Genomic DNA, 25,042 nt, shown 5'->3' with positions numbered 1-25,042 from the left:
TATATTTCATAAAAGAGTGACGCAAAAAAATTTATAATATTAAAAAAGATAAAATAAGGTTAAATAAAACTTATTCAAAAAATTGTAAAACAATATATATGTGCAGCACAATGAGCCGATAAGGGATGTATATAACTTGGCTGATTTTACAAAATTATAAAAAAAAAAATAAATTAGTACAATTATATACACATGTGTGCATGGCACTCTTTCATTTTGTTGAAAAATAAATAAAACACATGAAATTGGGATAATAAAAATATGATAAACTAACATAAACAAGTAAAAATAAGTCAATATAGAATAAACAAATAATATTTAAAAAAGTCTAAAATTTTGAATTTTTTAAGAACTCGAATCATAACTATCTAATAGCTTAGACTCTTCAGCAACCTTTTTCCATCGTTCCATCAGTTTCATCTGAAAAAAAAAATTAAAAAATAAGCAAACAAAAAAATAAACAATAAAAAAATAAGCAAATACAATAACAAGCGTGTGCACACTCTTGATTGTTTGCATATCATTATATCCAATTTTAAAAAAAATGTAATATGTACCTTTTTTTTATGAAAAAAATTCGATGATTCAATTTCATTTTCCTTATTCTTTCTATTAGATGATTTTTTCGATGAACTTTTATGGCCTATTTAAAAAAGGAATTAAAAATATGTATCCATATAAATTATATACGTTTTAGCTACATATTAAAGAAGCATAAATATGTTGCATTTATTATACTTGTAGATTGTGGAATGGTTGTTGCATTTCCCGATTTTATATTAGACTGTTCATCTTTTGAAACTTCAATAGGATCATTTATTTTTTCTAAAGATAATCCAATTATTTTACCTTTTAAACATTTATCATCGGAATGGTTTTTTGATAGATCTATACAACTTTCTTCCGATATTATATCTTTTTCATTTTCTTCGATAGTTAGTTGTTTCTAAAAATGGGAAGAACCAACATGTACATATTTATTATATATGAGCATAATCCTTATGAATTGACTATACATATATAATTTCTTATTAGCGTAGTTGACATTTTTCATCCTTACTAATGTCTCCTGAAACAGCTCATTAACTTTGTTGGAAAAATATTCTTCACGGATTTCCCCTTTTTGATAATCCTCCTATGCATGAAAAATGTGCAGGTAATGTTGCCAAATTATATTATACAAAAATGTTTAGAAAATTTGAACTTATTCGTAAAGGGAAATAATAATACTTTATAAGGTGTGTGCGATTTTACTTTTTTATAAATACTTACTATTCTTATATCTAGCGATATTTTGGTAGCTAAAATAAATTCCTTATTTTTTATTTTGGTCAAATTTTCATTGATTTTTAAAACCATTTTTTCTGCCTGTAAATATGGGCAAGTTTGTATGAACAAAAATATGCAGCTTCAATGGTATGAGGAATATATATATTTTATGCATTTTTTCGTATCCCTTTTAGGGTCTAGGTATAATTTCTTACGTCTTTATTTTCAGGTTCCATAAGACCTAACTCTAAATAGAGTACATCCTTTAAAATGTTATCCAATTCTTTGTCATATTCTTTATTTGTGTTTTTATTTTTTTGTTCATATGCGTCTATACAATTGTTAATAAAGTTTACCTCTTCAAGAAATAAACTTATTTTTGATTGAATTGGCAAATTAATACTTGTTTTTTTTTTTTCAATTAATTCATTGGCTTGTTTTTTTAATGACTCCTCTATTTGGGTATCGTCTGTATTATTTATGTCTTCATCATTCACGATATGTTCGATTTCTTTAAAAAAGTCTTGAATTTCTACAACATGATATTTTATTTTATATAGTTAATTTTGTATTATTTTGGGGGTATAAGGAATATTCAGGTTGCAAAAAGGAAATAAAAAGAAAAGCATTTATAACAATTTTGTAAACATATTTTTATTAAAAAAATTGTATATATATTATAAAATAAGCAAATATGTTTACGTAGTACACAAACATAAACATGAGGTTTTTTTTCCTACACACAGGTATATATCTGAATTAGACCTTAGGCATTCATTAATATTTTTCGTTTTCATTCCATTCATTTTTATTTTTTTTTATTATTATTTTTTTAATTCAAAGAAAGTATACACATTGTGTACCAAATAAACAATGCACACATTTATTATGAAATAAGGATTTCATTTTAAAATTTCTTTTTAAAACTTTTGTAAACATTATTATAGCATCAAAATGGAGAAGTGTGTAATTGATAAAAAAAAGTGTATCACACACAAAAATAAGCATAACAAAATAACATGTAAAAAATTAATAGCTTAAGCATTTATTGTCTATATTTTAATTTTTTTTAATAACCTTTATCATTCACGTTATCATTTTGTTCTTTGTCCATGATTATACAACAGTGGTATTTTTTTTTTCTATTTAAAAAAAAAAAACTAGCTAAAAAAAATTATTTTATAAAAAAAATACATATATTTATATGTCTTGTTCATAACAATTTGGATTTTAATATTATTAAAGTTGTATTTTTTTTTGTCCCTATTTTAATTAATTAAGAAATCGAATTAAAAGTTTAGCAGTTAAAGAACAGTTAAGTGGGTTATAGTCAACGAGATATGTTTACTTGTTTCTACGCATGTTAGGAATTGCATATATAGTATGCATTCCATTATATGTATATGCATATCATGTATAATATATTTTTTTAAAATACCTTGCCTAGCTAGCTTAAATCAAGGTAATAATCACAAATTGCCAAAAAAATATGACTACTAATAATAGTAATAATAATTTTATAGCAATTTTAATAGCAATATTATATAATTTTTAATAAAAATATTATAACATTTTTAATAATAAAATTATAACATTTTTAATGATAATATTATAACATTTTTAATGATAATATTATACTAATATCGCCCCAAAATGTGCGTGAAAAAATAGAGAAAACTTCCTTTATTTTCCGACACCCTTAATATTTATATATATTTGTGGTGAAAATACAATATGCATTTTAAAAAGTTTACCATTTTACATTTGATAAATAGTGATATAAAGTTTATGCATATTATTACATCGGCTAGTACAAATTCATAAGGCATAAAAATGTGGTGATTGTACACGAAAAGGTTTAAACCATGCACATACACATAACAATATGTAAATATATGCTTGTACACATAATTTGTGTTTAACTGTTTATGTAATTCCAAGGAATGAATGCAAATTGGGTATCACAACTTGAAAATTTACTAGGAGAGAAAAACACAAAGAAAAACTGCGAAGCAAATGGCATAAATTTTCCAAAGATCAAAAATGAAGTGCAAAATGAGACAAATTACGAGCAGAAGGATTACCATAATTTAACTAGCTACAACATAAAAAAAGAGATTATAAGTAATTATCAAAAAGAGAATATAAATAGATTATATAGTTGGCAAAAGGAATGTTTGTGTGAACTAAAGAAAGTAAAATGGGAGGAATGTGAAAACTTTTTATTCGTGGCACAGACATCTGGTGGTAAAACATTAGTAGCTGAAATATTTGCTTTTGAGGAAATCAAAAAAACAGAAAAAGTATTTTTCCTATTCCCATTAAATTCATTGATTAATGAGAAATTGGAATATTTTAAAAAAATATGTAAGAGTACAGATATTCAAATAGGTAGTGAATTTGATCAAAATGATATTATTTTATGTACATATGAAAAATTTAATAATTATTTAAATAAAAACAAACTGAAGTATAGTACGGAAGATATTATTTCACAAGGCTATGATTATACTTCTCAAAAAAATTATAACTATGATAGTTATAATAATGAAGACAAAAAATACATAGTCATAATTGACGAATTTCATCTTATAAGTGAAAAGGGAAGAGGGATTTATATTGAAAATATAATTTCAAAATGTTTATATTTGAATAAAAAGAAACCTCGAATAAAAATTATATGCATGAGTGCAACATTAAATAATATGCACAAGTTGAAAAAATGGTTAAATGCTAAAATATACATATCATCCTATCGGCCCCAAGTAGTTAGTGAGCATTATGTGTGTAATTATGATATTTATAAAAAGAGATCTGAATTTGATTATTATTATCTTAACAATATGTATAATTTTTGTACATCATATGAAAATGTAAGAGATAATAAGTCCCTACCATGTTATAGAAGCACACTTAATTACAAAGTTGAAAAAGCTGCAATACATGATATTGATTGTGTAACACCACGCCGAAGTGATTATGCAACACCAGTCAAATATGGGTACCAGACACAGCTAACTGCACAATCTGAACTTTTCAAGAATAAAATTTATAATTTTTTACAACAAAAAAATCAATCATTAAATAATGATTTAATTCAAACAATATTATGTTTTTCTTATCATAGTTTAGTTAAAAATATAAATACATTAATATTTTGTTCTACAAAAAGAAATTGTGAAATTTACATAAATTTAATAAATCAATTTATTAGTGCATTATCTATTGATAATGTTCCGGAACATATAAAAATAAAACGAGAAAAATTAAATGAGAGAATACTTCAGATTGATAAATATGCATATGAAAAGATGAACAAATTAATAACTAATGGGATATGTTATTATTATAGTGATATTGGAAATTCTATAAAACGTTTATTAGAAAATTTTTATAAAGAGAAAGTATTATTTTTATTAACCTGCACATCAACATTAGCTGTTGGTTTAAATTTATTAGTGGACCGAGTTTTAATAGCATCACCATTTATTGCGCAAAACTTTTTAACTATAACACAATATAAACAAATGATTGGTAGGGCAGCTAGATTAAAAGAAGGAGATTCTTTTTTGATTGTTGAAAAAAAACATGAGAAAAAAATATTACAATTATTTAAAGAAAATGTAACTAATATAAAAAGTACGATGAATAATGGGTCACAAGAAGAAATAGAAAAATATATAATTGAATTTTTATGTTTAGTAGATAAGCCAATGACATTTCATGATATAATTTCTATATTTTCTTATTCCTTATGTTTTGTTGAGTTTACAGTTGATGATAATGAAATAGACGAGAATTATATAACAAATACAAATGAGCATATTTTAGACAATATTGCATATATATATCATTTTGGCAATAGTGGTATGAATACCTTTTATGAAGAACTAGATATGTATTGTAATGATAACTCCTGGATTGGTAAGGAGATAACAAGTGTTAGTTCCATGAAGCACTTTGATCAAAATGAATTAACGCCAATAAAATATGAGTGTTCACCATATCATATTAGTAGTACAACACCGAGAAAGATTGATCAAAAAAAGGGTGAAAAATGTACAAATACAACAAATATGTCTTTACATAATTTACTAGAATTGGGCATGCACATGTTCACGCAAAATGAATTATTATTTTATGAAAAGGTAAAAAAAGAAATTAACACAGCAATAAATAATCTAATAAAACATAAATGTATTGAAATAATAAACCAAAAAAAAATAAAAGCTACAAGATTGTGTAAGTCTTTATGTATAAGTAATTTTACAATAACATATGGTATAGACTTATTAAATGAAATAAAAAGTTATGACAAAATACATACTTATAATAATAAATTTCATTTATGTTATATATGTTCATGTCATAATTTAAACATTGCAGGGTTTATATATTATTTACCATTTTTAAAAAATTTAATATCAATTATATCATTTGACAACTATACTAAATACATAATTTTTGAAATATTAAAATTTGATAATGATATAATAAATATGTTAAATTTAAAAAATCAAAATATTTCACATGACCAAAAAAAAAAAAAGTTTTTTTCTGATAACCTTGTTCAGAAAAAATATAACAAATTGTATTTGGCTATTTTATTATTTTTATATTTACAAGGAGCTAATATATCTACTATATGTACTATTTTTAAAATACCAAAAGATGTATTAAAATCGATTTTACAAAATACATATATTCATATACATATCCTAATTGCCTTCTTTGATGAGCTTGATGAATGGATAATATCATGTCTTTTGAAAAAGTTCCTTCAACATTTTAAAAGTACAAAACCTGTTTCAGAAAATAATAGTGATGAATTTTTTCAAGTTGCAGAATTTAATTATTCAAAATATTATTCAAAAAAAAGAAAGAAGGAAAAGAATACGCAGTGGGGTAAATAATTTCCATTACTATTGGTATTATTTTGCCAGTATTTTTCTACACGATTTATTTGGTACAATATGATATATATCTTTTACTTATATTCTATTATATTTCCATTGATTTCATTTTTAATTTAATTTATTTTAATGTCAAAAATATTTGTTTAATTAAGGAATATTTTCCATTATGGCGATATTTCATCAAATTATTTTTCTCTCATTTGCTTTTTTTGTGTCTATACTTTTTATTAAATAACCGTTTTATCAAAAATACTACTTTATTATTCCGTTTATTTATTAGCCAATTCGCTATTTATTTTATTTCTTTTTTTTTTGTATATTTAATTTTTAATTATTTTTTAAAATTTTATGTACTCCTTTTTTGTCTTTCTCAAAATAACAGATTTCTTATTTCGCTTTTAGTAAATAAAATATAAAAGACTTCATTTAAATTTCTATATTTGGAAAGTTATGAGAAAATTAAATTTATTGTATGACTAAAAGTGGATGTATTATATGTATATAATAAATATATGTGTGTGTGCATAAAAAGAGAAAATATTATTGGACCATTTAATACATATAATGAAACATTGCATCAAATTTATATGAACAGCAATAAAAATTGTTCATTAATTGTTTCAAAATTTCTGAACAGTCATATTTTTTTTTTAAAATTACATAAACATTCAGAATATTTTTTTAAATAAAACGATTTTTACCAAAATATAACTTATCAAATGAACATATTTAATGCAGAAGAAGAATTAAGCAATGGAACTGATAGAAGGCTAATGAATTTCCCGACATCACTAAATGGGGACATAACACATTTGGGTTTTTCTTTTCAAAATATAAATCCTGATTATTTTATAACCAATGATTATAATAGATCTTTAGAGAATGGTATGAAATAAAAACCTTTAATAGAAAATATGAAAATATGAAAATATGAAAAATATATTTGAAGAGGTAGTTTTTGAATTAAGGATTATATCCTGGTTAATTTGAAAATGTTATGCATGTCTATAATTGTGTACTTGATATTGGCAGTATGCATGTCTATAATTGTGTACTTAATATTGGCAGTATGCATGTCTATAATTGTGTACTTAATATTGGCAGTATGCATGTCTATAATTGTGTACTTGATATTGGCAGTATGCATGTCTATATATGTATGCTTATACATTACTATCTATGCAGACAAGACTGGAGAGATAATATTTGAAAAAGACTATGATAGAGAAAGGAAGAAAAATGAAGAAAAGAAAATATTTCTTTTTGATTTATCTGATGAACAGAAAATGCAAGTAGAAAAATATAAAATAAACAATATAATACAAAATGAGATGTATTTAAAAAAAAATAAAGTTTTAAAATATGTTATTCAAATATTTTTATCTGATTTATTGAAAGAGAAACCAGATAATGTTTATGAATATGCAGCAAATTATTTCACTAAGCCTAACTTAAAACAAATTATTTTACAAAAGTTAAAAGATATTTTAGATCGTTTGTAGTTGTATATTTTTTTTCATATATATCTTGTTTTGTTAAAAAAATTTACATGCATATGTATAAGCATGTATGCATATTCCATAGCTTGTAATTGTTGTGGATTTGGCAAACGACTTAGCAGTTTAATTTTTTTTTTGAGTTAGACTAAATTGAAAAAGTTGAACATACCTACATTTATATTGCATATAATTTTTTGTATTATTTTTCTTTGCATTTAAGTACTTAAAAATGAAGGGTAAACATTTATAATATAATGTAATGTATAAAATACAATGAGCAAAATATGTTGTCGTGTGTGTTGGTGGAACTAGTGAGTCTTATGGAATTTCCGGCATATATAGAGCATATTTATTCTTAATTTTTAAAAGTCTTTATAATTAAAATATAGGATTTATTTGTCTTTCCTTCTATAACCTTTATAAGGATTTACATAGTTATACAAAAATTGTGTTAAAAAGTTTAAAGGGTGTACTACATATGTATATATTATGTAAATAAATTTTATGAACTGTTCAGAAAAAAAAAGAGTAAAAAAAATTATTTATATAATAATTTTTTATTAATTTTCTTTTATATATTTTAATTATTTTTAAAAGCATATTTTCTTTTTTAACAATTTAAATTTTTTCCGTTTTTTTAAAGAATCTTTTGGGTAAATTCAAAAAAACAAAATAAAGAAAAGAACAAATAAAAAGAAAAAGAAATATAAAATCCATGCACACGTTTAAATTTTTCAAATAGTGATGCCATATATTTTTTTATAAATTTTTAAATGAAATATATGGTAGTAAAAATATTGAAAATAATTGTGATATATATCAAAAGATTGAAAAAGAAAATGATGCTATAAAACAAGCAGGGTGATCTAAATACCTTAGGTAATTTAGAAGAAAACAATAAAAATAAAAAAACTAAGAGTGATAAAAATTTTATGTATAGTAAACTTAAAGAGCATATTTGTCTCAAACAATTTCAAAAGCAACAATTTATATACCACAAGCCAGAATATAAAATAAAACTAATAACGTTGTGAATTATAAAGAAACAATGGATGCTTCAACAAAGGAACAAAATGAAGATAACGATGATATATATGTAAAAAGAATAATAAATATTGAAATAACAACAAAAGTAAAAGATTTTCTTGAAAGCTTTGGAAAAGATAAAGATAAAATATTAAAATGGTGCAAGGAAAATAAATCATTATATTCAAATAAAATAAATGAAAAGACATTGAAGTTATTTTTTGATGAATCCGAAAATATTGATAATAAAATTTTGAAAGAAAATAGTATCAATATAGATATATTAAATTTATTATTATATTTTTATAATTTATATTGTACAAATACAAATAAAGAAAAAATAAATGCTCATGATATTATGAGCAATTCATCTATAACATGTAAGTAATTACAAAGATGGTAGCATAAATGAATGGATAAGGGTTGTTTCACATATTTTATTTGGTTACTTATTCATTTTGATTTTTTTTTTTTCATTTTTCAGACAGAGGGATATACGAAAACATTAATGAAAATAGTCCATCCTTTAAGAACTTATTAAAGGAAGAAAAAAAATATAAAAAGTTGGTTGGAGAGACAACTCAAATAAATGAGTTTTTTTCAAACTACAAAAAGACAATCCCGTAATATATTTTATAAAATTTTATAAAATGCATTTTATTTTGTTTCATTAAAATAGGGTGGTTGCACATATTCATTTTGAAAATGGTTTATTTCAATTTATTTTAGGTATGGAATAAACATAATAGTTGGAATTTTCCTGACATTTTTGAGCGGATACTATGGGAGTCTTTTAGTTGGCATCACCAAATTTACAACGGTTAGTAAAAATGGAAATTTATTAGCAATTTGTTTTGGTTTTTTACATATTTTATTTGCTTACTTATTCATTTTTTTTTTTTTACACCTTTTCAGAGACTAATATGCGGTATCGTCTTTTCTTATATCACTTTAATTATTGAAGTAATAATTTTTATAGTAATAAATGAAAAAATGAACAAATTGAAAAAAACGCAAAAAAAGATGAGTAACAATTATAGTTTATATCAAAGGTTGTATTTTTCTAAAAATGATAATAATGATGAAAAAGTCCAAGAACTAAAACAAGTTGACAAACAGATGGCAATTAAGCAAAGGAAGAAAAAATGAATATTGTTTTATTATATTTATGCATATGTTAATATAGTATAATTAAAATGTCACATTCATAATATATTACTACATTTTATTTTTAATAGCCTAATGTGGCTCTTGCTAAATCACTTTCCTATTACTTCACTTATTTTTTATTCTCTTTTTGAGAGCCCCTTGTTTTGTTCACCGCATTTTTCAGCTTTATTTGTTCCGTGTTGTTTATTTATTTTTTACGATTTTTTTGTTGTTACTTATTATAATAATGAGAACATTTTTAATATAATATATTCACTTACTTTTGAAACATACCATTGTTATAAATGTGTGTGCATGTATAGTAGCATATGTAAAATATTATTTTTCTCCGAATTCTTTGGAAATATTATATTATTACGATATTGTTTGGCATATTTTATTTTTAAATTAAAAACTGGTATTTAGGGATACATTTTTAAAGGTATAAAATGCAAAGCTTATGTTTGTCCGTCCAAAAATTTCCAAAATAATGCGCGAAAATTTTACTCTTGTGTGTGTGTGTAAAAATTAGTATATATAGAGAAAGTTATGCACACATGTTTATTTATTTTTTGGTCATATTAAAAAGGGATAAAAAATAATATAGTCTTATACATATTGAAGAAATAGTTTTTTTTTTTTTATCATTTTTAACTGATATAAATATTGTCATGTTTGGTATATAATAAAAAAATAAATGTATGTACGTAATATTATATATGCCTTTTGTGCCACTAAGCTTATGTTAAAATGAATAATGAGATTAAAGAAGACTTGATAAATAACTTACCTTTTAACTTTAGCAAAGTAAATTTTGTAAATTTGGAGAGTATAGGGGAGGAAATAAAAAAAAATAAACAAACAAAATATTTTGGAAATATTGATAAGGTTAAAAATAAGTTAGCAAATGAATTGAATGTAAAAATAAGTAACGATATATATGAAAATATTGAAAAAGATGGCAATTGTTATTACACTGAGACTTCAAAACTTCTCAATAAAAAATTAGACATATCCTTATTAAAAGACGAACTTGAAAATGGAAAGAATGAACAAAATAATTACAAAAAATGGGGAACTAATGATATGACATTATTTAGAGAAAGTTTTGACTATATAAATCGTGGGACCACCAAAGAGGATAACATAAAATTTGATAGTTTGCTAAATGGTGAGAGAGACAATAACTTGTTTTATAAACCTACTTCAGAACTACTTAACTCATCAAATCAGCATTTAAACTTTTTTGATCAATGGGACAGAAAATGGAATATACATCAAAGTAATGAAAAAGACGTACTAAGAAATGTGGGGAGATTGGAAAATGAAAATAAAGAAAATATGTTAAATAGCAATTGTGATAATAATTTGGATAAAGAAAATGAGAGAATGGAAATGAAATTATTTAACTCATTTAAGGATGACTTATGTAATAATAATGAAGTAAATGAGAAATTGCACACATATTTTAAAAATTTAGAGAATAATAAATATGAACAGTTAATAAAAAAAAGTGACGATGGAAAAAGCCAAAAAAATAATAGCATAGTAAATGATATACAATATGGTGATCATAAAGAAATTCCTGAAGATGATGTTAAAGAAATTATAAAAAATATTAAAAAAAGATTAGGATTTTTTTCAAATAATGAAAATAATAAATATAAAAATATTATTGAAGAATTGTCTAGTTCTACTTATAGCCAAGATATCAAAATTGTGAAAAAAAAAAATCACCAAAAATTAAAAGGTGATAGAAAAAAAAAACATAAAAAAAAAAAAAAAAAAACAGCTATTTCAAAAATAGAAGAAAAAATAATTCAAGAAAAAAATAAAGATAGTAATAATCCAAAAATAGATAGACAAATATTAATGGATAGTTTGAATTATTCGGAAGATGATCAAATAAGTGAAGAAGAATTTTTGTCTTTCTTTAATAATTCCGAAAAAAAAAATGAAAACAGTATTAGTAATAAAAGTGATATTGAGAAGGATAGCCCAAATGAGGAAGTTCCTTTGTCTGATCATCAAACTTATGTAAATAAAAATGAGACCAATCCTCTTTTTCTTGATATATCATCAGCAAAATTTAAGCAAAATTTTCTGCAAGCAATAAGGAAATATGAATCCGATGATGAGGTAAGTGAAGCAAAAGAATTAGACAAGTGGGAAGTAGATAAAGAAGATAAGAGGGAAATTTTAAATACAGAAAATGATAGTGATAATAATATACATAAAACAAATTCAAACAATATTCTAACTAACTATGTTGATACAAATAATTGTGAAGACATAACAGAGTTAGATAAAAGTTTTAGTAGCATTGATATAGTAGAAAAAGAAAATATTCCAAAAGAAATTGAAAATATTAAGGAGGATAATATATCTAGTGAAATAATATCCCCAGAAAAAAATGAAAATAATATATTATGTATTTGTGAAATTTTAGAAAAATATAAAATGAATTATTTAATAGAAAAAACAAAAGATGATGAAAATAATAATCCAAATGATTATTTAAATTATAATAATTATTTATCTCAACTAAATGAATTTATAAGTGTCAATAATTATGAATATAAAAATAATTCTAATTCGAATAACGAGAATATAAATGTTGAAAATTTTTCTGAACAAATAGACTGTTACATGCACACAATATTTGATAATCAAATTAAGCATTTAAATGGTCTAGTTACGGATATTTTTTCTTAATTTTTTTTTTGTTTTCTACGTACGTGCCTGTATGTACACGCATACGTGCATATGTGTGAATATAGCTATTTATATGTAGCTAGCTTTTTTGCTTTTTTTTTTTTTAAATAGCTAATTTTCATGATTTTTGAAAATTCGCAATGTACTATACATTTTATTTTGTCTTTATATTTCTAAACATTTTAGCATGTCAATGATTCGTTTGAAAATGCTAATGCATTTGTTTCAACTTTGGTAGACATAACAAAAATTATATTATCATATATATATTATTACATGCACTGTGCATGTAATATACGTATATTAATTTTTTTTCGCAATCAATGCGTTAATATAATATTAGTGGAAAGTACAATAGTTTTTGAATAGTTAGTGTAAATAAAAAGACGTTAAAAAATGAAATAAAAAAATAGAAAAATAAAAAAATAGTGGATCGATCGGATAATGTAACATACCCTATTTTTCAGGTTCGGAGTCTTCAATGACTTCCTCGAATTTACTTAATAGACCTTTTATTTCAGAGCTAGCCATTCGAAAAAAAAAAAAAAAAATATGCACGTACATATATATATGCAACAATTGAAGGTGAAGCATTGTTATGTTAGTTTTTTTTTGAACAAAATTGTTTATGACTTACATAATATCTGGGGCATTTTCGTTTTCCTTCCAATTATTCAATAAGGCAATTATTCCGTACTTTTTGATTCTTTCCCTAAAAAAGTTAGAAAGATAAGCATATTTAGAGTAATATACGCATGCATATATAATATATAAATGTAGTAATAATAGAAATTTGTAATGTGTAAGTACTTAGTATCATTATCTTTGCTAAGGTGTAAGAGAATAACAAGAATTCTGTTTTTTATAACTGGGCATCGAACTAGTGATGTTGATTTTTTTATAATGGTTCTGTGTATAGTTTTATTGGGTCTCATTGTATAGCCACTTATGCTGTTCTTATCTTCAATAGCAGTATGTGGTGTATATAAATATGATAAGAGATAAGGAAACATATTACAATCGGCTTGAAAAATAAATTCATGAATTTCTTTATGTAAAGATAAATTCATTATAAATGGTAAAAATGTTCTACATCTTTCTAAAATTAATATTTGTTCACATAATTTATTTAAAAAAGCGATATTTTTAAAAAATGGCAAACTTTCTTTCATTGAAGTTATATTTATTAATATATGAGATACGTGCATAAATTTATCAGTCATATTTTTATTTAATGATTTTTGTACAGGTTGAAAATAAAAATATAATAGTTTATTTAAATAATAGCTCACTGAAAATGTATTATGATATACTTGATTTACATCTGTTATATCTAAAATTTTATATATCCCTTCTTTACATCTAGTCAAGTTAGAGATAATCATAATGTACATGTCAATATAATTTTCCTCATATTTTTCTTCGTCTTTTATTAGATCAAATAAAATTTCAACTACATTGCGCTCTAATACCTCTATAAGAAAAAAACAAAAAAATAAAATATAAGTTATGTGTATATGTAGGGAATGGAAATATAAAAAGCATGTGCCTATGTCTTTTGTATTTAAATTTATTTTTCATTATTCTTAGGTTTCTCTTTTTCTCTCTACATATATATATTGTTAACTTGGTCAGACGAAATTACCTGTTGGAATTTGGGCAGACAGGTTGAGTAAACATTCAAGAGCCACCATCTTGCTTTGTGAATTCAAACTTGAAATAATTATTTTAAAAGACTTTTGGCTATTTTGTAAAATATATGCTATTAAATCAGGTTCATCTAATAAGCCTAAAATTATTTTTAAACTTTCTTTTTTTAAAACTTCATTATCGCTAGCTGCAAAGGAAAATAGCTCGTTATAAACACTTACATCAATTGGTTCCTTTTGGGTATTCTTGGAATTTTCTACTTCTTCAGCAATTAACATCATTTTGTAAATATTTTCTTTTTTTCAAATTTTTCAAACTTTATTTTTTTTACTTATGAAACGAGTATATATAAAAAGGAAATTATTCAAAGGCGTGGACATATAAAATGATTTTTTAAAAAAAAAAAAAAAATTGCTTAACCAAAGCAAAAAGAGAGAATACTAAATATAGATATGTATTACTTCTTTGTTGATAACTTTAATAAGATATTTGAATAATGACAAAAAAAAAATTGATAAATTTAAAAATGGTGTTCCTGTTTAAAAATTGTATTTATAAATATATGGAGAGTCTCTTTTTTTCGATAAAACTGTCGAGTGGTAAAAACGGGATAGCTTATATTTTATTATTTAAATATTTCATAAATAATGAATTTAAAATAAATGTAAATAAAAATGTAAGTAAAAATGTGAATAAATAAAAATATAGTTAGCAAAAAAAGTACAATTATATATTATAGATAAGGAAAATAACAACATAATAAGACCATCGTTATTATATAACATAGGAATATATAAAAGCCACCCCCAATAATGTTGTCCTTTTTTTTTCGTATATAAAATTAAAAAAATAAGTACATGTTTAGTATCACTTAAAATAGTTAACCCATACTATTATTTTTATTTTTGTAAATTATACTGAAGATATATAATGTTTATTAGAAGAGTAGTATTATTAGTTTCAATTTTTATATTAAGTAGTGACAGGAAAAATGGTGGATGGAAATAAATATATTTTTTTTAATGTGATTTAGGTCAGTTGTTTAATTAAAACTATTATTCTTTTATTTATATTTTTCAAATGTTCTATTTTTTAAAATATATATATTTTGGCAATTCGTAAAATAAAAAGAAAAAAATAAGAAAAATAAAATAAAATAATTAAATGTAGTACAGCATCATATGGCTAAATAAAATATAAAGATATGATGAATTTGTAAATAAAATATGGAAAAAAAAAATATATATAACTAAGTAAAATGTATAATATTGAGGAAAACAAAAAGGTGATACATGTAAATGTGCATGATTAGGGTCTATGTAGTTACATTGTGTTTTATTTATATTATAGTATTTATCTTCAAAGATATAAAAAATAAGCACAATTTGTTTATTTTTCCAACGGAAAACAAAACTATAAATATAAACTTGTATAATTTTGTTTTACTACCATGTATGTATATATATATATATTTAATTTTTTCCTTTTCTTATTTACTGGTGATCATCTGTTTTTTCATTTAAGCTGGTTGATTATATTTTATTCATCATTTCATTTATTTCAGGCATATTATTGTATTACTTATTTTTTTCCATAATAACATATTAATATTCTTCATAGAATGGTAATGGTTCGACAGTAATTAATTTTGATGGAGGTACTTTAATCATGGCAGCTGGTTTAGGTCCTTCGGTTTTTCTTTTAACTGATACATGTTCATTTTTTAATTTTGCTTCTTTAATTAATTGTTGATTTTTTTTTTTTCTTAAAATAAAATCTTCATTACATCGAGATTTTCTTACATGCTCAATTCTTACACAAACTTTTTTTTGAATAATTCGATGCCTAACTCTTTTATTGACTAAAACACCAACACCTCTTTTTGTAATATGAAAAACTTTTCCTGTTCTTCCATGATAGAAATTAAATGGCATACCTTTTTGTTGAGAAGAATCACATACTATATCAATATAATCTCCATAATTTATTTTTTCCAAATATTTATTGGCAGTACATTCTCCATGTTTACGAAAACCTTGGGAAAACTTATATCTTGTTCCTGATCTTTTACCTTTTGATTTACCTCCCATTTTGTATTAATAATGTAATTATATTTTAATTTATATTAAAACTGTTAAATTGTTATGATATTTTAAAATATCTTTAATTTTTTTTTTTAATTTTTTTTATTTAAAATATGGAAAAATAAAAATTAAAAATAAAATAAAAAAAAAATTAATTAACCTTTTTAATGGGCTATATATATTTATTATTAATTATCCCAATTTGTTGCAGTAAAAAAATTTAATTATTTTTTTTTTTTCAATATATTTAGTATTATTATATATATGGAATAATAAAATAATGTATTTATAAAGAGGAGGGAAAATATTTAATACAAATATAGTGCCGAAAATGCATATATAAAACTACATATTTTTTTTTATATTGCTTAAAATGTTAGGGCATAATCACGGTTTCTTCTTTTCATTCTTATGCAAGCCAATCACAAAGCGTGCAAATTCTTCTACATTAAAAAGAAGTATGAGATATGGCACATCATTCCATTTATATATTATTTATACATTATTATATGGAATATTTTTTAATTCACCTACAAGTAGGTAGTAAAATATATGAGCATCCCTTTAAGTGCCCTTACTTGTACTTGGTAAATAATTATATACTAAGTATGCACAGTAAAGGGGAAGCTTCAAAAAGATTGGAGCTCCTTGAAATTTTTATTTTTTGGGGGGTATCTTTTTTACTACTACTCTACTGCATATAATTGGCATGGCATATAAAGAGGTTACCCCATTCCATATTCCGGGGAATGGAATAAAGCAACGTACATTTTTCAATATGCATACTTTATATAATATATATATGTTATATATATTTTTTAAGGGCAATTTTTGTAAGGAAAATATATTTTTTCAAACTGCACTTATAATAAAATATATACTTTATTTTTTTATTTTATTCAAAGGGAGGGGGAAAAAATAAATACATTATATAGTATGCAGTATGGGAACAGGCAGTACTTATTTAAGCTAGCATTATTTAAGCTAACATTATTTAAGCTAACATTATTTAAGCTAACATTATTTAAGCTAACATTATTTAAGCTAGCATTATTTAAGCTAACATTATTTAAACTGCTTAAAAATAGCAAGGAGTAAATAATATTATTTATATATTACATATACAGTATAAAGTAAAATAAATTGGAAACAATTTTTATTCCCTTTCCAATTACTATTTTCCATAAAATAAGTGGGTAAATATTTTTTTTCTTTTATTTTTTCTTTTATTTTTTCTTTTATTTTTTCCTTTATTTTTTTCTTTTATTTTTTTCTTTTATTTTTTTATAATAAATAAAAATTAAACATAGAGCCAAAGTTTTACTTATAAAATTGTTAAGCATAATATAAGATTGGTAAAAGGTTTGTAAGAGAAATGGAATTATAAATTTTAGTTTGTTCCCAATTGATATTACTATGTACTATGTATATTTTTTGGGTGAACTTGCTATAATTTAGTTCACTGAAAATTTTAAATGATGGTTAATTAAACCTGTATATATAAATACATTTTACTATTTTTGTTCGAAAGTCTATTTATACAATATATATACACAAAACAGAACAGGAATATTTTCATATTCTACACGCATATATATGTATATGAATTTCTTTAACATGCACAAAGGTATGGAAAATTAAATTAAAAATTATAAAAGGTATATAAAATTGATAAAAATTTAATATAAAATATATTCTTCCGTTTTCTCTTCTTTTGAGACTTCTTCAAAGTTTTCAACTAAATCTGGTACTTCAACATTCTGTTCTCCATCTTCTTTTTTTTTATTTTTTTCTCTGTCTTTAGCCATTAAGCTTTTAATAGTTGGGTCATTCTTTAATCTTTCTAAAAGCTTCATATCTACATTTTTATTTCCTTGTAATCCTTCAAAAATTTTATTAATATCAATTGTTTGTTCAGTAAACTTTCCAGTAACAATATAAGTATTTGATTGTAAGGATGCTGATAATTTTGGTCTTTTAAATTCGAGGTATTTATCTGAGTTTTTATATACACATATTTCATCAACATCACCAAAATAGGAAGCACCAATTTTTTTTAATATTAAATTAATTTTTTTTTCATTTGGCATTGAATTTTTATGAACTTTTTTAATTTTTCTTCTAGCTGTTCCTTTTCCTCCTATTTGTCTTTGGTTATTTCCCATTCGTTCTTTAAGTTTAGCTCTAGCAGCTAAAATTTCGGGGGATATTTTTTCCATTTTTTAAAAAATATAAATAAAATAAGAATAAAAAATATATAATATGAAATGGATTAAGCAAAAAATTAATCAATCAATCGATTAATTTGAAAATAATTAATTTGAAATTATATTATTATTGGGAAAATGTGAGAGAATATTATTCATGTCAATTTGTTAGCAGTATAAAAGGAGAGAAAAAAAAACACAAATTATTTTTCTTTTAAAATTTATTATATATATGTTTATTTGTAATTATATTAAATTATTTTCAAATATTATTAATCCATTTTTTTTAAAAGTGGCAAACCAAAAGAGAAAAAAAAAAATATAAAATAAAAAATAAATGTTATTATTATTATATAGGATTGACGTTCCTTCTTATTATAGTAAAATAAAATAAAGCAAGTTTATCCCATTAATGAATAAATAATACTGTACGTTTTACTGGTCAACCTTGGCAGTAATAATATGCTATGTGCATAATATATAAATAATAATAAATATGCTAATATATGTACTGTACGTATATATATATACCCATTGATAAATAATAATAATGCTATACCATTTTTTCATACCTTTTTTTCATAACATTTTTCAGGTTATATTTCAAAAATTTAGTATACTATTTTTTATATAAATTTTATGAATATTTATTTATATTTTCAATTGATTTGTCATAGTGTCATATTTACCGCTATGGAAAATAAAACAACAGCAAATAAATAATTTTGCAACATTTATATGTTATAATACTGAAATAAAAATATGATAATTTGCTGAGATATACTATATTTATATAATTGGTATTTGCAACATTTTTTATATATAACAATGTATTTAAAATGGCACACCCTTATTTTTATTCCCCCTTCTTCAATATAAATACATTTTAAAATATGATAAATTGTTCTTTTTAAAAAAATAAGATTAGTAACAAAATGGAATAGCAACTAAGCCATTCATAGACGAATAAAATAAAATGTAATAATAAAAAGTTTAAACATGCAAAAGTTGTGTCCATACTTATGTAGAAAGATAAGCATATATACCATCAATAAAATATATTATATATATTTTTATATCTTAATAAAAGATAAAATAAAACACTTTAATAAAGTCATAATTAATAATAAGCCTTCTATTCCTTCAAAAAAATAACAATGTCATAGTAATATTTTTTGTCTATAAAATTTTTTTTTTTTTTTAAAAAAAAATATGACCTGTGCATGTAAATATAGTATTATAAATTAAATGTGTACATTTCATGAATGAAATAAAAAGTTTAAAATGTGGTATTTAGTTAATATGCGGAAACAATTGCGTAGGTCTTATGTTTCCTTATTAATTTTGTCTTATATATTATAATAATAATGGTGATAATAAAGATAATGATAGTTTATAATTAGGAAAAAATGTTTGCTTTGTCACTCTTGTGACTTGGCTATTCAGTAGTAACCAACTCACTATATTTTTTTTTTTTGCATAGCACAAAATAGCTCACACTTATTAATAAAAAAAAAAGAAAAAAGTGGGAAAAAAAACAAAAAACAATATGAAATAGCATAAAATATTATATGAAAAAATAACCAATGTTTTAATTATTATGAAATATTTATAATATAACAAGGTAGGCATAAAAAAAGGAAATAATATTAACCTACACAAAGCTGTAAATAGTATGAAATAAAAATATAAAATTACGAGTATTACTAAGCATATATTGTATATATATTAATGAAGCAACAAAATTTTGCTTATTTTGCTTAACTTGCTTAATTTGCTTAACTTGCTGCATTTTTCAATCTAACTAATATTAAAAAACTGTGTACTTTCAACTTTAGAATGGGCACCCGAGAAATTGTAATATAGCTTCATATCTATATATCTATTATTTTGTTCATTTTTTTTAAGAGCAAATATGCCTTTCATTGTTTCATTTTTTTCCGCAGTAATAATATGATTAGTATATAAAACAATTTGTTTCCAGTGTGTATTTGCTCCATATGGTCCTGTAGTAAAACTAACATTAGTATGACAAGCAGAGAATGATACATCAAACCATATGACAAGAGCATGAATATAATCTCTTCTTGTCATAGTAATATTAAATGGTGATACAAAAGATAAATCTTCTTTTGTACATGTATTTAAATCTAATTTTAGTATGCAACTTGAATCTGTAACTATATAATTTTTATCAACATAATCAATAACTACTTCTTCTTTTAAAATAGGTATAACAGGTGTAAAATTAAGTCCATAGCAATGTTTCCAATAATCAAATTTTTCTTCTCTATATAAACTATCTTCAATACCTGCTATATACATATAAGTTTTATCAGGAAAAATGATACCTCCTTTTTTTAGCCATTTATCTCTACAAAATAGAACAGTATCAAGCATATTTTCATAAAGTAAACAATATCCCATCCATTCTGATATAATAATATCAACTTTATCTACAGGAAGAGTTATATTTTCTGCTAGTCCTTTTATAAATGTAATTTTATCAGTTAAATTATTTACATCTCTTATATTTAAAGCAGTATAGATTATATTACTTTTTTCTATACTATATACATGTTTAGCTCCATGTTTTGCTGCAAAAAATGATAAAATGCCTGTGCCACATCCAACATCCAATACAATTTTATCTTTAATTAAATGTTCATTTTTTCTAATAGCGTCATAATAACTTCGTGTTCTTACTTCATCTTTGATCATATCTTCATGTATATGTATATAAGCATACGAATTAAAATATTCTTTATTTCCATTTTCCATATCATTTTCTGTTCCGTCTTCATCAAACTTTATAAAGTTTTTCCGTTTTTCATTTTTTATTTCTTCTTTATGTAATTTTTCCCATGAATTGAAAAATAGCTTTAGTGCGTCTTCACTAAAATTTTGATTTCCATTTTTGTCGTTTGAAAATTTGCCTGTTCCTTCGTATTTATTATTATCAGTGTTAACGTACTTTTTTGACATGATTGTATGTAAGGGTAAAGTTATTTTAGTTTAATTATTTTTAGTAAAATATGTGAGTAGGTAATTGGGGAAGGCTGATGAAAAAAATAGCCCAATACTTTTAAAAAAAATTAAATAATATAGAATAAAAATATAAAAAAATGGAAAATTTGTAATCAATAAAAGGGTATGTATATACCTATATATTTTTAAAAATTATATAGTATAAATTTATGTACTATTATAAGCATATATATATTTTGATATCCATAAAAAAGGGATATACAACAACATGTAGGCAAAGGGACTGGAAATTAGTATGTATATATAGAGATATGTATGTATATATAGAGGGAGATATAGCTATCTATATAGTAAATTTTTTATACACTTATTTATATTTATTATTTGTTCTTTCGATAAAGTACGTGAATTCACATTACCAATATATTGTATATGAATGTATGTATGATATAATTGTTTATATTAAGACTTTGTTTATTGAGTGGGCTAGCAAAAAATGTAAAAAAAAATAAAATTAAGTGATGTTGCAAAATAGAAAAATAGAAAATTAGCTAAGGCGCAAAATTTAATAATTTATTTATATGCACATAATAGGGTATACTCATTCATGGGTCGGGCTGGCAAAAAGCCGATTAAAATTTATTCCCATTTTTTTGCGGAGCTTCCCAAATATATTTAAGGAAAAAAGAGCAAAGGGTAATAAAAAATAATAAGAAGTAAATAAGCAGTAAAATAAGCAGTAAAAATGAATAGTAAATTATAATAGCAAAATAATAAATAACAACGGCAATAAATAAAGATAAAGTAGAAATACAACGGCAATAAATAAAGATAAAGTAGAAATACAACGGCAATAAATAAAGATAAAGTAGAAATACAACGGCAATAAATAAAGATAAAGTGGAAATACAACGGGAATAATAAACATAAGGTGGAAAAACAGCGGGATAAATTCCCTGTGAAATATAGAACGTGTTTGGTGCTTGAAAATGGGGTTTTGTTTTTTTCTACAACTTTGGATTTTTCAAAAAATAAAAAACCCTTGACACGTATTTTTATTTACTAGGCATTTTGCCTTTAAGGCATCCAAAAATGAATAAACATAATTTATGCATTATAAAAATTGTGAAAAGAAAAGGATATTATATATAGAAAGATATTAAATACTTATAAAAATGTAATAGTACATTTTTAGTATAGTAGTTGGGAGTAAAAAAAAAAAAAATTGGATTCATTGCTACTACTCCAAAGATTGGGTGAATGAAAATCAGAGGTGTTGTACTGAGAGATATATATTAAAATTGTGAAAATTATGAACATTATAAAAAATGAATAACTAAATGGGGGAGTATTAAAAAAGTTTATTAGTACACATATTTGATTATGCAATGAGTTTAACTATGTATTTGATTCTAAGGTATAGTAAAATAGGAGGGAACTTATTCATGGATGTATAGTGAGAAAAAAATATAATTATGATGTAACTATTTTCTTCTTGATTACTGACGAATTGAATTGTAAATTTGTTCAGTTTGTTCAACTTGTTGGTCTTGGATTTGTATATCTGAAAAGGATAAGTATTCTTTTTTTTTTTTAATACAATTAAGTTGTTTTCTAATATATTCTAGATTTTTTTCTCTTTTTGATTCTCTTTCAAGTAATTCATCTAAGGCATTTTTATTTTCACTTGAATTTGTACAAAAACTTTTTCCAAGTTTTAATATATGTATATCACCTTCTTCATTTCCTAAAGATAGATATTTATTATTTGTGTGTGCATCTATTTCTGTTATAGAAGAATTACATATTTTATGTTTAATAATGGGTTCATTAAAATTGGAAAGAATATTCCAAAAATCTAAATAGCCATCTTTTCTTGTTAAAATAAAAAATGGAGAATCATGAATCCAATGTCCTTTATTAATTATAGGTTCATTATAATAATTTGAGATGATTGGAAATTTAATATCTTCAGACCATATATTAAAACCCCATTTATCGGTAGATAAGAAATATTTTAAATTTATTGAAACTCTTTTTATGCTTGTAATAGCAGATAAATGTTTTTCATTTGGTATTCCATATTTTTGTAGAAGTTCTAAATTTTTTGATTGTCTTTTTGATAATGATAAAATATATCCTTCATCTGTTCCAAGTAATATTTTTGATGGTCCAGCTTCTAAACACCATTCAATATAGTTTGCACTATAATAATTATCATCAGTGGTATCTATTTTAGATGTAGTGGGTTCATCTAATGTATTTTTTGTTGGATTAGGTGCAGAAATTGTTCCAGGCAAATTATTTGAAACGATATTTGATTTTTCAAATAAATCAGAAAGATCAGCTGGATCTTTATTTAAATAAAAAGATTCAACATGATTTGAAAGATTTCTAATATCCCAAATTAGGCATAAACCATCACTAGATGTAGAAAGACATTGATTGTTTGTTTTAGTTTGTAACCATGTAACATCATTAACAATATTTTTATGACTTGAATTTATAGAGGATGATTCACATAAATTATTTTTTTTTCTTAAGTCCCATAAATTAATAGTACCATCATAGGAACCTGCTAATAATAGATCTGAATTTTTATGATTAAATTTTAAACATTTTATAAATGATTTAGAATATAAAGTTTGATAAGGATTATTTATTTCATTAAGATTATATAATAGACAATTTTTAGGAGTATTATTTAAAACCTTTTGATAATTATTTACACAATAAGATATAGCTATTTTATGTGTATTATCATTTGCCCATTTAATAGATGTAACAAATCTATTATATTTTCTAAGTTTATCTTTAATTACTAATAAAGATTTAATTTTAAAATGTTCTTCATTTTTAATATCATCTTTGAAATATTCTTCATATATATTTATACAATTATTTTTATTAATTATTTTTGTTGTTTCACTCATAAGATATTTTAAACTATTTATTAAATTTATATCTTTATCTAATCGTTTTATATATTTTAATTTATTTTGATGCTCACTAATATCAATATCTTTTGTCCATCCTCCTTCACTATGATAAAAAAATTTATTCTCTAATTTTACACTTTCAATATTAATATATTCTTCACTATATTTTTTAATATTTTCACCATTATAATTTATATTTTCTTTATACATGTATTTTTTTTTTAGTTCATTATTTGGTTCTATTCTTCCAACAATTTGACTCTTAGATTTACTGAATTTACATTCTTTCCTGATTTCACTTTTATTGTTTGTATAGCAATAATAGTAATCTATCATTGTTGAAAATGGGGTTTAAAATAATATAGTTTTTTTTTGAAATGGATGAGAAATGGATTAATTATTCAGTATGATTAACATTAAGGATGTTGAAAATCGGAGTGGGTTTGTTCCCGTTGTTAAGCGGTATAGAGAAGGAACAAATGCAGCAGTAAAATATGGAGATGTAAAAGTGAAAAATGTAAACACAATTTTGTATTTAAAAGGGGTATAAGACAAAATGAAAAACTTATTTTTATGTAGCCATACGATATATATGGATCG

General features: G+C 23.0%; 10 protein-coding genes across 10 annotated transcripts; 4 read left to right on the top strand and 6 right to left on the bottom strand.

The window, feature by feature from the left end:
* Nucleotides 1–345: 345 nt before the first annotated feature.
* Nucleotides 346–2,383, bottom strand: PVVCY_1002410 (conserved Plasmodium protein, unknown function; the record flags this gene model as incomplete). Its single annotated transcript, XM_008625692.2, has 7 exons — nucleotides 346–420; nucleotides 558–643; nucleotides 739–946; nucleotides 1,061–1,135; nucleotides 1,273–1,368; nucleotides 1,485–1,801; nucleotides 2,347–2,383. The coding sequence occupies 7 exons, from the start codon at nucleotides 2,381–2,383 to the stop codon at nucleotides 346–348; spliced, it is 894 nt and encodes a 297-aa protein (XP_008623914.2).
* Nucleotides 2,384–3,212: 829 nt separating this feature from the next.
* Nucleotides 3,213–6,182, top strand: PVVCY_1002400 (DEAD/DEAH box helicase, putative; the record flags this gene model as incomplete). Its single annotated transcript, XM_008625691.2, has 1 exon — nucleotides 3,213–6,182. The coding sequence occupies one exon, from the start codon at nucleotides 3,213–3,215 to the stop codon at nucleotides 6,180–6,182; it is 2,970 nt and encodes a 989-aa protein (XP_008623913.2).
* A 722-nt stretch (nucleotides 6,183–6,904) lies between these two features.
* On the top strand, nucleotides 6,905–7,687 carry PVVCY_1002390 (conserved Plasmodium protein, unknown function; the record flags this gene model as incomplete). The annotated part of the gene is made up of 2 exons (XM_008625690.2): nucleotides 6,905–7,070; nucleotides 7,371–7,687. The coding sequence occupies 2 exons, from the start codon at nucleotides 6,905–6,907 to the stop codon at nucleotides 7,685–7,687; spliced, it is 483 nt and encodes a 160-aa protein (XP_008623912.1).
* Nucleotides 7,688–8,732: 1,045 nt separating this feature from the next.
* PVVCY_1002380 (conserved Plasmodium protein, unknown function) lies at nucleotides 8,733–9,859 on the top strand (the record flags this gene model as incomplete). Its single annotated transcript, XM_008625689.2, has 4 exons — nucleotides 8,733–9,090; nucleotides 9,195–9,333; nucleotides 9,440–9,530; nucleotides 9,626–9,859. 4 exons carry the CDS (start codon nucleotides 8,733–8,735, stop codon nucleotides 9,857–9,859), a joined length of 822 nt encoding a protein of 273 aa, XP_008623911.2.
* Nucleotides 9,860–10,609: 750 nt separating this feature from the next.
* Nucleotides 10,610–12,771, top strand: PVVCY_1002370 (conserved Plasmodium protein, unknown function; the record flags this gene model as incomplete). Its single annotated transcript, XM_008625688.2, has 2 exons — nucleotides 10,610–12,503; nucleotides 12,761–12,771. The coding sequence occupies 2 exons, from the start codon at nucleotides 10,610–10,612 to the stop codon at nucleotides 12,769–12,771; spliced, it is 1,905 nt and encodes a 634-aa protein (XP_008623910.2).
* A 259-nt stretch (nucleotides 12,772–13,030) lies between these two features.
* Nucleotides 13,031–14,505, bottom strand: PVVCY_1002360 (conserved Plasmodium protein, unknown function; the record flags this gene model as incomplete). The annotated part of the gene is made up of 4 exons (XM_008625687.2): nucleotides 13,031–13,097; nucleotides 13,212–13,286; nucleotides 13,385–14,048; nucleotides 14,220–14,505. The coding sequence occupies 4 exons, from the start codon at nucleotides 14,503–14,505 to the stop codon at nucleotides 13,031–13,033; spliced, it is 1,092 nt and encodes a 363-aa protein (XP_008623909.1).
* A 1,323-nt stretch (nucleotides 14,506–15,828) lies between these two features.
* PVVCY_1002350 (60S ribosomal protein L21, putative) lies at nucleotides 15,829–16,314 on the bottom strand (the record flags this gene model as incomplete). The annotated part of the gene is made up of 1 exon (XM_008625686.2): nucleotides 15,829–16,314. One exon carries the CDS (start codon nucleotides 16,312–16,314, stop codon nucleotides 15,829–15,831), a length of 486 nt encoding a protein of 161 aa, XP_008623908.1.
* A 1,673-nt stretch (nucleotides 16,315–17,987) lies between these two features.
* On the bottom strand, nucleotides 17,988–18,527 carry PVVCY_1002340 (transcription factor 3b, putative; the record flags this gene model as incomplete). Its single annotated transcript, XM_008625685.2, has 1 exon — nucleotides 17,988–18,527. The coding sequence occupies one exon, from the start codon at nucleotides 18,525–18,527 to the stop codon at nucleotides 17,988–17,990; it is 540 nt and encodes a 179-aa protein (XP_008623907.2).
* A 1,788-nt stretch (nucleotides 18,528–20,315) lies between these two features.
* PVVCY_1002330 (protein arginine N-methyltransferase 1, putative) lies at nucleotides 20,316–21,500 on the bottom strand (the record flags this gene model as incomplete). The annotated part of the gene is made up of 1 exon (XM_008625684.2): nucleotides 20,316–21,500. The coding sequence occupies one exon, from the start codon at nucleotides 21,498–21,500 to the stop codon at nucleotides 20,316–20,318; it is 1,185 nt and encodes a 394-aa protein (XP_008623906.1).
* A 1,502-nt stretch (nucleotides 21,501–23,002) lies between these two features.
* PVVCY_1002320 (dynein-associated protein, putative) lies at nucleotides 23,003–24,778 on the bottom strand (the record flags this gene model as incomplete). The annotated part of the gene is made up of 1 exon (XM_008625683.2): nucleotides 23,003–24,778. The coding sequence occupies one exon, from the start codon at nucleotides 24,776–24,778 to the stop codon at nucleotides 23,003–23,005; it is 1,776 nt and encodes a 591-aa protein (XP_008623905.2).
* Between the last annotated feature and the right edge of the window lie 264 nt (nucleotides 24,779–25,042).

This window comes from Plasmodium vinckei (assembly GCF_900681995.1).
Source record: "Plasmodium vinckei vinckei genome assembly, chromosome: PVVCY_10".
NCBI lineage: Eukaryota > Apicomplexa > Aconoidasida > Haemosporida > Plasmodiidae > Plasmodium > Plasmodium vinckei.
This window is presented reverse-complemented; position numbering and strand designations above follow the sequence as displayed.